The sequence below is a fragment of the Geotrypetes seraphini genome, chromosome 11 (genome assembly GCF_902459505.1).
Source record: "Geotrypetes seraphini chromosome 11, aGeoSer1.1, whole genome shotgun sequence".
Lineage (NCBI taxonomy): Eukaryota > Metazoa > Chordata > Amphibia > Gymnophiona > Dermophiidae > Geotrypetes > Geotrypetes seraphini.
Genome location: NC_047094.1, coordinates 15,897,604 through 15,913,756, shown reverse-complemented (window position 1 = coordinate 15,913,756; position 16,153 = coordinate 15,897,604). Strand labels below are relative to the sequence as shown.

At 45.5% G+C, this 16,153-nt stretch overlaps 1 protein-coding gene across 2 annotated transcripts in view; it reads right to left on the bottom strand.

Moving 5' to 3' along the window:
• Positions 1-227: 227 nt before the first annotated feature.
• Positions 228-16,153, bottom strand: part of TTYH3 (tweety family member 3) — a 162,778-nt gene continuing 146,852 nt past the window's right edge. Inside the window, exons 14-15 of one of the 2 annotated variants that reach the window (XR_004536473.1) lie at positions 3,452-3,823; positions 228-3,274 (exon numbers count right to left, since the gene is read on the bottom strand). Coding sequence is in view for 1 of the 2 variants with exons in the window: in XM_033914512.1 (XP_033770403.1) it covers positions 3,758-3,823 (66 nt within the window). In the remaining variant the exon portion in view is untranslated. Of the gene's footprint in view, positions 3,824-16,153 lie in introns of both variants that reach the window. The other variant, XM_033914512.1, reaches the window with a different exon arrangement.

The following is a 16,153-nucleotide window of genomic DNA, read 5'->3' as shown; positions in this document are numbered from 1 at the left end:
AAGCAGCATAAAATCTATTTTTACTCTTTTGGGGGTCTTGTCAGCCTGTGACCTCGACTGGCCACGGTTGGAAACAAGATACAGGGCTTGACGGGCCTTCGGTCTGTCCCAGTATGATGCTGCATAGTTGTCAATTTTTTTTAACTGAAGCTATATTTACTACATCTTAAAACCATCTTATTGTTTTTACTAAATTTCTTTATGCAGCTGTGTGCAGAGTAACACACAATGCAAAACATAATGTGTGGCTTTTTTTTTTTTTTTTTTAAATATTTGATTTCCTAGTGAATTAAGTAAAGCATAAATAAAGCTAATATGAAGCAGATAATGTAAGGAGTACGAGGCAGACAGCCAACCGTACTACAGTTCTTGAAATGCTCATATTTTGGGCACATGAATAGGACAGTAGAGCCATTAAGACAGTCTGAAATAAAGGTGTGGGCAGTTCTCGCTTTCCTGAAGACAGAGGCCCCCTCCCTCCCCCCTCCCCCCACTTTTCCTATCCTAACAGCTCTGTGTTAGCAGCAAAAAGTCCCATGATCCCGTGTTTTCCCAGCCCTACCTGCTCCCAGTCACCTGTAGCTCGACTACATGGCTAACGTAAGGTATCTTGGGAACTCTTTCGGCATTTCCCCGTTATTTCTAAGCCCCTTTTGGCAGAGTGGGGGGTGGGGTCCTTCCTTTTCTGGAAGATACAGACGAGTTCAGAGATTCTGCTGTTCTTTCACTGGAACATTCACGATCATGAAACGGAAAGAGAGAAGTCAGAGGAAGGAAAAAATAATTTATTTCAAGAGGGAAAAGTGTTACAACGCCTTGCTCTCAACACCCAGGATGTGCAAAATGTAGCACGGAGGTGAAGACAGAAGGGTGAAGTTGACAAGTAGCTCAATGAAGGGGACACTACCAAATTTTACTGGTAAATAAAGAAAGTGTTGCTGCTCTCCAGAGCATGTGAAGGTCGCCACTGATTACATAGCCTTTATTGTGGTTTTCGTTTGAAATATACAGTCAAAATTAGGGGACCTTTATCACAAACTAATCTTATGAATTGGAAACTGCCAGCCACTTGGATCTCTGTGGGAGGATGCCTGGAACATAAAAATAGCCTTACTGGGTCAGACCTGGATTGGCCTCCGTGAAGATGGGATACTGAGCTAGATAAATCATTGGCCTGACCCAGTAAGGCTATTCTTATGGTCTTATGGCGTGCAAAGCCTGAGCTCTTTCATTAATACTTGGAGACCATGGGTCAGTTTTAGCAGGAAATGGAAAAGATATCAGTACCAAGTACCCCCGAGCATCCACTGAAAAAATGTCCTAGTTTTTTCAAAGATCTCCTTCCTCATGTTGAGGTTACCATATTTTTCTCCTGGAAACATCGAACACATGACCCCCCCCCCCGCCCTGTTCAGCCTCCAGCCCCACCCTGTTCTGACCAAGCTCCGCCCAGTTGTCTCCAGCCCCGTCCCATTTTGCCCCCACAAAGCCTCCTCTCTTCTTCTGGACGAGCTCCAGCCACGTCTGGGGGGCCTGGAACATGCGCGGATGTGTGTGACGTCATCTACTCATGGTCAGAGGCCCTCCAGACGCGGCCGGAGCTCTTTGGGGCTTTCCCAAACCAAGACAAATGCCAGGTTTTCACGGATGTCTCATGTACACCCTTCAGGCCATATGAGTTGAATAAGTGCTGGTAATGAAGCCTTTCTGTAAAGCCTTCAAATGCACCATGCAAAGGTAAGTAAGAAGGGCTTGAAACACTGCCATCTTCTGGAGAAGGAAATAAAGTCAGAAAGAAACACGTTTGCTATTAGTACTGTTGCTCCAAGACGGATAAATTCTTTGTGTGATTGACGAATTAGAATTTTTTTTTTTTAAATTGAAGATTAAAATGAGACATAAGGAAGAACTAACAAGAGAAAATCTATAAATCTTGCAAAAGGAAATAGGTTTCCACTACTTCCACGGCCTACACGCACTGGCCAGACCAGGCCTGGATTTACCACAAAGCTAATTAAGCATGTGCTTAGGGCACCAAAATCAGGAGGAGCTATAGAGTTTTCCCCCCTAGCCATTATGCCCTTAACTCTTTCACTGCCATTGCCCCACCAATTATCCAACATGAATTTCAGTGCTTTTCTAATCATTAAAAATATATGTACATGATGTTTTGTACAGCAACAGTATTTCTCAGCACTTAATGGTGTTAATGTCTTGTCAGTTAAGCAATGGAAGGGCCAAGGGGCACCATTATTGGCCTGGGCTTAGGACATCAGTTGGCCTTAACATGGTCCTGGGCCAGACTAAGAACAAGAGGTCTGTTAGAAGAGAAGTGTGAAACCCTTCTTCACACCTAAAATGGACTTGGTGCAAAATTTAAAAATCACAAAGTCTTTTTCTTGAAGGAATTTGGCACAAAACAAGCTGGCTTCTGTTCCACGTTCACTATATCCTGCTTTTCATAATATACAGCAACTCATAATGCTCGGTCTTCCCCAATAACGTTGAATCATGGGTCAAAACGGGCAACCAGATGATCCCTGCATCTCTACGAGACACTGAACTCTAGAGTGGCCAGAAAAAAATTAGTTTTGATTATCATTCTAGTTTCTGAATATTGAATCAGGAGCTCATCCAATGACTTGGTGATAGCTCCACAGGAGATCTGGGTTTGATTCCTAAGCCCAGACATGGCTCGGCAGACCTGCCTTGGCTGGGGCTACAGCAGAGAGAGAGTGCTCGCAGCACCCAGGCGAGGAAGTCTTGGCCGTACATGAGAACACCTACTGAACAGCCCCCAGGTTCATGCACACCTGTACTGCAGAAAGATCTGCCCTGTGACCTTGCCAAACGTTTATGCTGTATGGCTGCACGATTGGGAGGGAGCATCCCCCCCAAAAAAGCCCTCCCTCTCATAATGCTACAGGACCAGAACGAGAAGACACTGCAAGATTAAAATAAAAATTGTTAACCCAAAACACAGAAGTTGCTGAGGTGCTTCTCTTTTCCAGTCAATGTTATTACAATATTTCTGCTTTCTCTCCCCCTCCCTCAAGATCTTACCAGGCATCAACTAATCTTACTCAGAAGCAGAGTTTGAGTCAGCTCTCTGAACCTGGACCCTTGGAAATTTCTCCACTCCAGGTAACGAAAGGCCCTTAGGCCCAGTGAAGCAGGGATGCGAGGTTTTCGCAAGCACAGCTTCTCTGCTCTACATGGTCAAAAACAACACCTTTATTTTAGTTCAGATGCTTCGCTGTGCGTTTCTTTTGCCCTGTCGAAGAAATGAAGCAGCTGAAAGTTATGCAGAAAAGCAAAAACAAACCCATATTAGGTCATCTGCAAACAGTCTTTAACCCATCTGCCAAGTGGGAGCCATAGTCAAGCAGAAAATCCCCCTCCCCCCAAATAAAAAACAAAAAAACTTCACAATGCACTGTAAATAATTTACTTTTCACTTGTAGACAGGAAGAACCGTGGGACTTGTTGATTTCACTGGACGATCTGTCGTGTGCTCCCCTTTCCCCTTCACCAGCAAGCTTTGCTCGCTGGTCATTATATTTAAAATTTGAATTCCTCTTCGGTAGGTACCAGGAGGAGACTGGCATGAATGAAGGCGTGTGAGGGAAGAGGATGGGGGCCACGGCCGGAAGAGAGCTGGATCGGGAACACAAAGCCAGGCTTGGTCAAACACGACAGTGCGGGGTTTCGGAAAATTGGCACGGTCTGAGTTGGTTCACTGGTACTTCAAAGTCGCTCAGTGCCCGCTGCCGGCGTCGGGTCGGTTGGTGGCGAGGTATTTGGCTCTCATGCTGGAGGTGTACTGCAGGGAAACAAAAGAGAAAATTAAAATCCTAAGTCAAAAGAACTGCTGATGTTACAGAGATGTGGAACTGCTTCCCTCCCCCCTCCCCTTTCCCACACATTCAGGGGATAAAGTCATTGCTCTTCCAGAACATTCCACGCTTTGCAGAAGGCTACAGAGATTTACCGTATTTTTTGCTCCATAAGACATACTTTTCCCCCCAAAAAAAGTGGGTGGAAATGTAGGTGCGTCTTATGGAGCGAATATACCACACACACCCCCCCGGTACCTTTTTAAAAATCTGTTGGTCCAGCAATGTATCGGCAGGAGCTTTCTGCGCTCCTGCCCCTACTTCACTGGATGCCTGCCTCCATCTCTCGTGGCAGAGCGGCGCACAAGGCAGACACGAGCTTTCTGCACTCCTGCCTGGTCCTGCGTTGCTCCCTGAAGGCTGCCGTCAGTTCTTGCAAGAACTGATGGCAGCCATTCAGGGAGCGGCGCAGGACCAGGCAGGAGTGCGGAAAGCTCCAGCCGATACAGCGGTGGACCAACAGATTTTAAAAAAGGTACTGGGGGGCTGCCTACCACTAGACCACCAAAGGGGGGACAGGGTACAGGGCAGGGCGGTGGGACAGGGTACACCATTTGGTTCAGAATTTTTTTTTTCTCCTCTACAGGTGGGTGTGTCTTATGGTCAGGTGCGTCTTATAGAGCAAAAAATATGGTAAATGGTTCAGATGGTTTCATTATGGAGACCACCTAATTCTAAAGTCTGTATCAAGAACAGAATAAAAACATCCAGTTCAGAACAGCGAACAACACAAGCTTTAAAAAGTGTGTCCCACATATGTTGGTGCGTTTCTGTCCAATGAGCGTACCTGGGACACAAGTTCTGGCAGAAAGGTTTAAACAAAAAACAAAACAAAACATAGGAGTAAAACAAATGGCTGAAAAATCTAACTGAAATAAACGATGAACAAATTTGGTTTTTCACAATGGCACATGTCTTGAGGAGAGAATGTGGCTGTTTCGAAAAAGGGAAATGTTACAGCTCTATGTTGAAGAAAAAAAAAATGATAACAACCCTGGCATGACTAATGATGAGACTCAGTGTCAACTTTGTGAAAAACAAGATCGAGGCAGACAGTTTTACTGGGCTCTACGACTGAGATTTATATAAACTAAACTAAACTAAACCTTAGGTTTGTATACCGCACCATCTCCACAAGCGTAGAGCTCGGCACGGTTTACAGGGTTAGGTTGAAAAGGAGCTACAATGAAGGGTTATAGGAAAGGAGCTAGGAAGATAAAGAAGGTCAGGGTACCAAAGAGCGGGAGGTGTTAGATTTTTGAAAAGAGCCAAGTTTTCAGGTGTTTGCGGAAGGATTGGAGGGAGCTTGAAATTCTGAGCGGGGATGTGAGGTTGTTCCAGAGTTCTGTGGTTCTAAAGGGGAGGGATGTTCCTAGTTTTCCTACGCGGGATATACCTTTTGCAGAGGGGAATGATAGTTTCAGTTTTTGGGAGGATCTAGTGGAATTAGGGTTAGAGGAGTTCCAGAAGAGTGGGATAACGGGATAATAGTGCTAAACTCAGAGCCAAATGGTACTTTACACAAACGTGAGGTTTTAAAAAAATGGAATGGATTAAGGCGGATAGAGGAAGCAGGCACAGGACACAAACAAGGCTGCCATGTATTTAAGGGCCTTTAAAAAGGGCCTGACGAGTCCTCCAGGTGTTTTAGTCATACAATAGAACAGAACGTGATGCTTCACTAAACCCATTCAGGTTTAACAAACCCTGAAACGGCTAAACCTATCCACACCAGCCCAATAATGTATCAGCAGCGCATTTAAAATACGTTCCTAACATCTGTCATAAAGCTGACCGGGGGGGGGGGGGGGGGGGGGGGGGGGGAGCATATTACAAGCTCGCAAAGGGAAAGTTCATCCCTTGGCAGCAGGGATTTTTCCTATCGGTGCCTGCAATCGGAATAAAAGTGTAGGCCCGTAGCGATTAACTTTGGGTTTTTTTTTACTAAGGCGTGCACACGCTAAATGCTAAAGCGCCCATTATATATTCTACGGACGCGTTAGAATTTAGCACGTGCTAACTCAGCTAGCGCGCCTTAGTAAAAGACCCCCTATGTATCAGGAGGAAGACCTTAAAATTATGATTTAAGATCCAGGGTCTAGTAGCAAGTTGTAAGGGTTCCATCTGTCGCTTTTCCCTAAGGCAAAACATTCAACCCAGCATCCTTGTCAGAAATTCACACTTTCCTGGGTTAAAAATAGCTCCTTCCAAAATTCTAAAATTAAACATTTCTTCACTAAGGGCTCCTTTTACGAAGGTGAGCTAGCGGTTTACGCTAACGCTGGCATTAGTATTTTCTGTGTAGCGCGGGGTTAGCGCGTGCGGCATTGTAACGTGCGCTAAAAGAAGCCCTAAGTGTAACTACCTAGTCTGTCAACTGTAAGGGAAGCTCGGTTGTACTATCTTATTTTTCAGATTTATCGAGTTTTATTTATACAAAAAGGAGCCGAGCGAGAGAGATTATAGTGGAATCAGAAACTGTTTCTACAAATTTATATAAAAAAAAAGGATAAATATTCTAGATACAATAAAAAGGTGGTGGGGGGGGGGGGGAAATATATTAATTCCTCATTAGAAATGTGTTTCTATAACCAGTGGAAATGTTCCGTTGGCACCGTGATATGACCAGGGTATGGAGGCTCCTACTAGAAAATGACATGGGGACAAATTTGTTCCCATCCTTGCAAGAATATAATTTCCCCGTCCCGTCGAGTTTTGTCGCTGACCCTGACCCATTCCTGTAAGCTCTGCCTTAATCGCACAAGCCTCGAACACTTAGGATTTGAAAGTGTTCGAGGCTTGTGCAGATGAGGACGGAGCTTAGGCAATGGTGGAATGAGGCATTATGACATCACAATCTGAGCTCTAGAATGTTGCTACTTAGGATTTGAAAGTGTTCGAGGCTTGTGCAGATGAGGACGGAGCTTAGGCATTGGTGGAATGAGGCATTATGACATCACAATCTGAGCTCTGCCATATCAGAGGTTTTCCCAAAAACAAGCAGATAGGACTTACCTTTGAACCCCAATGTTGCTGCTTATGATTTTAAAGTGTTTAAGGCTTGTGCAGATGAGGACAGAGCTTGCAGGAATGGGGCAGGGACAGAAACAGAACTCGCTGGGACAGAACAGGAAAATAAGTTTCTGCGGGAATGGGGAAAAATTTGGCATTCTCTACTTGGGAGAACAGTACAAAAAATTGAATAAATAAATAGTGTGAAAAGTTTCAGCCTCTGATAACCAGAGCTGGTATTGTGACATCATAACGCCTCATTCCACCAATAAGAGCCAACCTCATCAGTGATGTCACAATGGCTTGGTTGTCCTTTACTTGGCTCACTTTTAGTACATTTTGATTTCTAGAGTAGTGCAGTGTAGAGAATGACACGAGGACAAATTTGTCCCCGTCCCCGCAGGAACTCAATTTCCACATCCCGTCCCCGCACATTTTGTCGCTGTCCCTGCCCCATTCCTGGAAGCTCTGCTTTAACTGCAAAAAGCCTCAAACACATGATTTTAAAGTGTTTGAGGCTTGTGCAGATGAGGACAGAGGTTGCAGGAATGGGGCAGGGACAGAAAAAGAACTCGCTGGGACGGGATGGGAAAATGAGTTCCCATGGGGCCGGAGACAGGAAAAAATTTGTCCCTGTGTCATTCTCTAGCTCCTACCATTACTAGAGGGGGGGAAGGGGGAACAACCCTTCTAAAGTCTTGATACCTGGAAACGCCACAGTATACAAATACCCAGCTGCTGGGGCCACTTCCAGGCCACCCACCCCTTTTGATCCCGAGAGAGATGAGAAGGAAGTAGACATGAAAAATCCCACACCCTGCCAGAATTTCTCCTATTCAGTACTCCAAAATGCATTAAAAAATAAATTCAAAGACATACCGCCTTTACTTTTTAACCTGAAACAATATCTGAATGTAAGGAACGGAAGACAAAAATACCACATTCAGATCTACAGGAAAAATGGGAAGAGAGATGGCAGGAAATCCATTCAATGGTTATTGTTCCGTTAACACTGAGGTCAATGCAAACCACCTGTAGAAGGGAAGGAAGTGGAAAGACTATGGCACGAGAAGCTTTATGCACAGACTGGGAGGAAGTTTTTTTGGAAAGAGACTATCATGTTTGGAAAACATGCAAGCCCCATGCAGCAAACATGCAGCTACTTCATCTCACGACATGCAATGACATGGATGGTGCAAAGCGCCTCCACACCTCTCTACTGCCCCAACACCCACAAAAGCAGAGCAGGCTGATGGCACAATGAGACAGGGGTGACAACAGTGAGCAACTGGCAGAGGAAAGGGTGAAAGAAGGTGAATGCATGGACAGCTCCAGTAAGCAATGGCAGACGGGGGGAGTCGTGAGGATGGGGGGGGGGGGGGGGGGGACAGCTGAAATGTGATACCATTTGCAAAGAGAGGCGTTATGGCTGAGCCAACCATTTTTAATTCGCTTCAGCTAGTAACTCAGAAAATGTGCGTTCCAAATTGTCGACTTGCAAAAGAGTAAATGGCCCTTGGCGTTCTAGCTGAGAGATGAAAGCAGATTTGCAACGCAAACCAGCCCCACGATGCCATGCAACGTGAAGTCTAAACCGTGCAGTGTAGAGTCTTCGACGGGCTGGACACGTCGGTCAATTTCTCTGGGTTGCAGGCTGTGTTTTAAATTCACGGTTGCCTCTTCCAACGTCATAAGACTAGAAATTACCAGCCTGTATGAGTTAACGCTGCCAAATTTGGTGATGCTGAGATTTTGAAACAGAAGAAGGGGGGAAAGTAGCCTGTAAAAATAACTCTTCGTACTCGATAGCTCTGCAAACCGATTCTAATTCAGGCTTCCTCTTGTTTTGGGATAGCTGGTTTCACTTAGCCATATTTTGAGTTTGACTTGGCAAGAGCTGTGGGCAGCTCAAACTGACTGCAAGTTTGCATAGCATTTTAATTAAGGGAACGCTGGCGAACTGAATCTCAACACATACATTGACACAGACAACAAGGGCCAGAATTAGACTTCTTCAAGCTTCAACAGAAGCTACTCAGGCACAGTAGACACATCGGCTCTCATTTCAAGATGGGTTGCACTGTAGAACCAACCGCCTAGAAGACAGCCGACAAGGATCGCAGCACTCGCCGCCGTCCTGTCGGTGGGTGAAAAATGTCTTCCCGACCCATTCAAGTAATCCAGCAAGGCTTCTTTCTGCAAGGATGGCCGAATAAATCTAAAGTGCTACATGAAATATAAATGTATTTTCTATTCTGCTCCGACAACCCAGGATTGGCACTAGAAGGTGGGCACCAACAGATTTCCCCAAAGCCTATCAAATGTTTCTGAAATTCCTGGCAGTAGTGGCAAGGAGAGGTATTAAGATATAAAAGAAAATATCACAATTTTCATGGGCTGAAACCATCTGAAAGCCCCTCTAGCTCCATAATTCTGATCTGCATTAATCATGGTGAAATTCCCAAACCTAAAATGTTGTATGCATTGGGCATCATGCTAATCCCTTCATGCGGCAGGAACAAAGAATTCGCTCTGGATAACCACAAAGGGGAATCGTTGACCAGCAAGTCAGTGGCATAGTTTGGGGCGGTGACGCCCCCCCCCGGCACCCTCCTTCCGTGCCCTGCCCGTTCCTTCCCACCCCCCATTCCACACTTGCGCTCTCCCTAATTCCCCCCGTACTTCTTAACCTTCGCCAGAGCGAGCAGCTTCTGCAAGCATAGCTCCCCACGCCAACTTTGGATTTCCCTCCGACGTCACTTCCTGGCCTGTGACCCAGAAGTGATTCGGAGGGGATCCAGACTGGCGTGAGCAACAGGCAGAAGTGGCTCGCGCTAGAGATGATAATACGGAGGTACGGGGTGAGGGTGCGTGGTGTGGCAGGGTGAGGTGCCAGTGCCCCCACCGATCTTGCACCCAGGGCAGTCTGTACCCCCCCCCCCCCACTACGCCACTGCAGCAAGTTTACTCAATAGTCCCCTCCCACCTCTCCAGCCCCCTCTAATTCCCTTCATGGGCACTACACGTTCCGACTCCTCTTTTGTCCTGTGTGTCTGTCATAATTAGACTGTAAGCTCTTCTGAGCAGGGATAGTCTCTTGCATGTGTCCGGTAGCGCTATAGAAATAACAAATTGCTGTTGTAGTTGAATCATTGGTTCCTTTGTGTACTGCAGGTTGAATGTAGATTAACTGCACATGTGAAATCCTTTGAAGATATACTTTGCCCAAGCGAAATACTCATGGTGTTCTGCGCCAGCGGCAGGGAAGGGCAGTCCAGTTTGCTTCAAGCCTCAGTGGGAAGGGAATGGGTTGTGGGTGGGGGAGAGGGAATGTGAGAAATAAGGCACTGGCCAGGGAGGGGGCAGGGATCAAGTGCAGGGATGGAGGGAGGGAGGGCTGTGCAAGGAAGAGGAGGAGGACCTTGATTCTGTACCTGTTCCATTAGCGGGCGCTGCTACCAGAACGTCCTTGCATTGTCCAAGGGCTTAAACTGCCAGCTCATATGGCTGCTACTGTCCATGGCAGCCAAATACAGCTGTGGTGACGTGGGAGAGAGAGAGAGAAAAAGAGAAGGGCAGCCTCAACGTGCATGAAAAACACAACGCAAGCAAGTGAAGGCACATCTCCGTGCCCACGAGAGGGAGAAAGAGTTCTGCCTTCCTGCGGAGACCATCCTGGGGACAAGAACGGAGAAGACAATCTGGGGTGAGGGGAAGGGAGGGATGACTGAGGAAACAAAAAGGGACCAAACCACCCAGGAAGTGAGGAGGAAATGAAAAGTGAACAGCGTGGCACACCGATAGTGGTCCCGCCCGGGCCCTCTCTCCTGTATTTATGTCCTGAAATCTCTCCTCTCTTCACCAAGCTCCTGTGCAGGTTTAATTTCTCTGTCATCACTTTGTAACCATAGCTGTAAAGATGCAGTAAGTATATCTCAGTCCAATTCCATGCAGATAAATTAAACGCAGCCACTGTGTATTTAATATAGAGTAAGGGCAGTGAGCAGGTGAACACATTACTGTCTATATTTTTTTTTAAAAACACACGAAGACCTGGGTTGCACGAATGTACTCTCTTCTCACTCCCACAGGGCCTCTTGTGGTTCCCCCATTTTGGGGTAAGAAACCAAGGCCTTCCTGCATAGAGAATGACACGGCGACAAATTTGTCCCCGTTCCCCGCAGGAACTCAATTTCCCCGTCCTGATGAATTTTGTCACAGTCCCTGCCCCCAATCCTGTAAGCTCTGCTTAACCCGCACAAACCTCGGACACTAGGATCTTTAAAGTGTTTTGAGGCTTGGGCAGATGAGGAGCTTGCAGGGATGGGGCAGGGACAGGGAAAAATTTAGTCCTCGGGTCAGTCTCTATTCCTGCATTAGCCACCTTATCTCCTAATCTGCCTTGAGTCTATGGTAGGAACCTCCTCAGGACCCTGGGGCTGTCTGTAGGCTATCTTTATACATCTTGAGGGGTTTCATTTTTATAAAGGTCCTCTCCATATAAAGGCTATTTTATATTCAAGAAAGGACATTTATAAAATTAGCCCGTCATATTGTGCAAATAAGTACATTCGACAAGTGGACAGTGCACATTTATACATGTAAAAAAAAACAAAAAAACTCTGTGGAGTGACGATGTTCCCAAATGGACTTTATTTGAAAGTATCAAAGTTCCAAAGATACACTAAAATCATCCACATAAAATAATTCCATCCACATAAAAGTAAATCATCCACATAAGAGCCTTAAAGGACCTAGTCCGCTAGGGATACAGGACCCAACACGGTCCGTGTTTCGACAAAAAGTCTTCTTCAGGGGTCCCTGGGGGTCCTATAAAGGTGAGTACGTGGGAAACAATTGTGTGGTGAACCGGAAGTGAGACACTGGATGATTTACTTTTATGTGGATGGAATTATTTTATGTGGATGATTTTAGTATACCTTTGGAACTTTGATACTTTCAAATAAAGTCCATTTGGGAACATCGTCACTCCACAGAGTTTTTTTTTGGTTTTCTCTGGATTTTCTTCTTTGTGGATATTTTGGGGTCAATTCCTTTTGTTTTTTTTTACATTTATACAAGTGCCGTTCACAGGTGTTCCTGAGGGCATCGCTCGGGCAGAGCAAGGATGCAGCCGAGATGTACCAAGATATTTTTTATATCAGGTGAACACACGCACAAACTACACGTGCACATTTACTCCCGGGTGCAATAAAGGTCGTCCAAATTTTGGCGCGATCCTGAGCTGCCTGCGCAACTACATTGAATTAACCTCAGCTGATAAGTTCAAAGAGAATTCAAAGACTTCTATTTTTCCTGATGCCTATACTCAGGTATGATGGATATTGCTGGGGGGGGGGGAACCTCGAAAGACAAAGGAAAGAACATTATTTACGTTAAATTTTCATTATCTGGATTGTGTTGCTTTTTTTGTTTGTATGAAGTACTGATTTATTATTTGTACGTTGTGTATTTTAAATATGCCTTAGACCAGTGATCTCAAACTTAACCCCTTTGCAGGGCCACATTTGGGATTTGTAGGGACTTGGAGGGCCTCAGAAAAAATAGTTAATATCTTATTAAAGAAATGACAATTTTGCATGAGATAAAACTCTTTATAGTTTATAAATCTTTCAAGTTTATTTAAAATTTCTTATACCACCCAATCAAGCCTTCTAGGCCTTGGCTGAGTCTTAATAATAATGTAATTTATAGCTATGGAAACATACTAACATGATGGCAGATAAAGGCCAAATGACCAATCCACAGCATCCACTATCTCCTCCTCTCCCTATTGGCTAAGGCTCTTAACATTTGCATCTCCTCTTCCTATAGGCCAGTGGTCTCCAACTCAAACCCTTTGCAGGGCCACATTTGGGATTTGTTGGTACTTGGAGGGCCTCAGAAAAAATAGTTAATGTCTCATTAAAGAAATGACAATTTTGCATGAGATAAAACTCTTTATAGTTTATAAATCTTTCCTTTTGGCTAAGTCATAATAATAATATTGTAATTTATTGCTAAAGAGACATATATGGTCAAGAAACTGTTTTATTTTACTTTTGTGATGATGATAAAACATACCGAGGGCCTCAAAATAGGACCTGGCGGGTCACGAATTTGAGACCACTGTTATAGGCTAAGGCTCTTTACACCTGCATTGTGATGTCATAGAACTTTATGATTATGGAAACATAGTAACATGATGGCAGATAAAGGCCAAATGACCAATCCACAGCATCCACTATCTTCTCCTCTCCCTCTATTGGCTAAGGCTCTTAACATTTGCATCTCCTCTTCCTATAGGCCAGTGGTCTCCAACTCAAACCCTTTGCAGGGCCACATTTGGGATTTGTAGGTACTTGGAGGGCCTCAGAAAAAATAGTTAATGTCTTATTAAAGAAAAGACAATTTTGCATGAGGTAAAACTCTTTATAGTTTATAAATCTTTCCTTTTGGCCAAGTCTTAATAATAGTATTGTAATTTATAGCTAAAGAGACATATGATAAAGAAACTGTTTTATTTTACTTTTGTAATTATGATAAACATACCGAGGGCCTCAAAATAGTGCTGGCGGGCTGCGAGTTTGAGACCACTGACTTAGACTGTAAGTCACCTTGAAGGTTTTCCCGAGAGCGGGATAGAAAATTTTAAATAAACTTGGAAACATGGCATTAATGAGCAATTAATGCTGTTTTACAGTTAATGAACCCCAGTATGGATCAGCATTAGCCAAACCTTGACCTGGGGACAGTGAGTGCTATCTTTCCAAAGTTCCACTACATCACCAGGCCTTCCTAAGGTAGACCCAGTGAGGCCTATAGGGTGGGTGGGAAGTGATCATGCAAAGGGGGGGAGGGAGAGAGAGAAGAGGGCTGCCACCGTTGGTGGGAGGGGGGAAGGGAAGGTGGCAGATTTCAAAAATAAATGGGATATTCATGTGGGATCTCTAATGAGGTAAGGGCAGGAGGTGGTGAGCAAAATCAAAGAGAAGGGTCACTAGAGTGGGCAGACTTGATGGGCTTTGGCCCTTTTCTGCCGTCATTTTTCTATGTTTCTATGTTTATTTACAGTTTCTACCAAAGCCGAGCGGCCAATTTCGGTCGCAGATTCGGTTTCAGCAGAAATCGAAGGTCCTGAGTTTGGTCAGGCTCTAACTTCCCGTGTCGCTGCAAAATGACAGACTATGCTTAGTAATCAAAGGGCTTCCGAGTAGCTTATTTGGTTACAACCGACCGCTGGTCAGAGTGCTACAATGGTCGATCGTCATGGTGGAAGAAAAGAATCTGAAACCAAACCCAATTAACGAGACGAAAACTGAAAGGGGATAGGACAGTGCTTACCCTGGGGAAGCTCTCCCCTGGTTTCTTTAAACGGTGCACAAAACTGAGCGCTAGCCTGAGATGTGTGGGCAGCCAAACTGGCTAATGAGCCAATTAGCGGCCATAATTGGCAACAATTTGGATTTGTGTGCGTGTGTCTTGCTAAGTACAAACTCAAAAGGGAGCGCAGCCTCGAGAGGGTCCGAGGCGCTCAGTAAAGATTCGCACCGCATTACTGAATGCCAGAGATCCACACCTAACTTACACGGCAAGATTTACAGCAGGTTTCCGTGAGTTTAAATCCTCGCACTCAAAATTGTGCGCGGAATTTGGCAAAGAGGTCAATTCAAGGTCATATCCATTGTACGCCAGACTCTATACCACAAGGTCCCTGATTGTTTTCAGGATATGCTGCGATTATACTGTCCTACAGGGCTGTTACGATCAGAACATGCGATGAGATTGGCCCTGTAATATTTTGCATGCAAGTATTGGGATATCAATGTTTTCTGTAGCAGCTGTGAAGTCCTGGAATGCTCTGACAGGACAATTGCGCCTATGAAAGGCTAGAGATGTTTTTTAAAAAAAAACTTCTGAAAACATACATACAGGTGTCAGTGAGAGAGGTTTTATGCCTCGAATTTTGCTTGAAATTAATGTTTGATGTGTACAATATAATTGCTCATTTGTATGCTGTTTGCACACTGCTTTGGTTTAAAGCAGTACACGCCTCCCTCTATATTTGCTGGGGTTAGGGGCAGAGCTGGCCCACGAATATTAAAAATTCGCAAATAACTTTTGGGCTGGCTCTGACCCACCCCCGACTCCCTCCCGGACCTTACCTGGTGGTCTAGCGGTCTTTCGGGGGGGCAGGAGCGATCTTCCTCCGCTCCTGCCCTGTGCAGATCACTCATCCAAAATGGCTGCCGTGAGTTCCTGTAGTCTCTCAAGACTACAATGGGAACTCACGGCAGCCATTTTGGATGAGTGATCTGCACGGGGCAGGAGCTGAGGAAGATCGCTCCTGCCCCTGAAAGACCGCTAGACTACCAGGTAAGGTCGAGGGAGGTCTGGGAAGCGGGGGGGGGGGGGGGGGGGGGGGGTGATTCCGGTTTTAGGAAATTGTGAATAATCAAAATTGCAAGTCCTAAAACTGTGAATCAGGAGGGGGAAGAAGTGTATATACATTTTAAAATAAATATTCTATAAAGAGCACTTGAGAGCCCTTTATTAGACAAGTGCTGGGTGCTGATTTTTTGGGGGGCATCCTTTTTCAGGCACCAGCTATTGGATCTATCTCTCTGTGTTGACTGAGTGGAGAAAACACAGCAGCACCAATGACCTTGGTTGAACACGCTGCACTGACACAAATAAAAGCAAATCCTTTGTTTGGGATCTTCTCGTTTCTTGTGCCTGTTAACGTGAAGTTTACTTGTTAGCAGTCGCGCAGTGAGGGTGAGAGATGCCCTTCCCCCGCCCCCTATTGCTGCGCGCGCCCCCTTTCCCTTCCCCCCGTACCTCTTTAAAGTTCGCGGCGCGAACGGCAAACCCCGACCTGCTGCTCACGCCAGCTCTTCCTCTGACATCACGTCCCGGGCGCGGGTCCAGGAAGTGATGCCAGAGAAAGGGCCGACGCTGGCGCGAGCAGCAGATTTAAGGGTGCTGTTCGAACCGTGAACATTAAAGAGGTGCGATGGAAGGGAAAAGGCGTGAGAGGGGCGATAGGAGGACTGGCGCCAGTGTTCCTATCAAGATGGCACCTGAGGCAGACCGCCCCACCCCCACTTCCCCCTTTACCACGCCACTGCTTGTTAGCTATTAATCTATTGTTCTATTATATTTAACCATATGCAGCACTCAAACTGCTTCTTAAGGGTTAAAAATGCTCTGAAATTCACTGGTGTCTGCACAGCGTGAAGGGC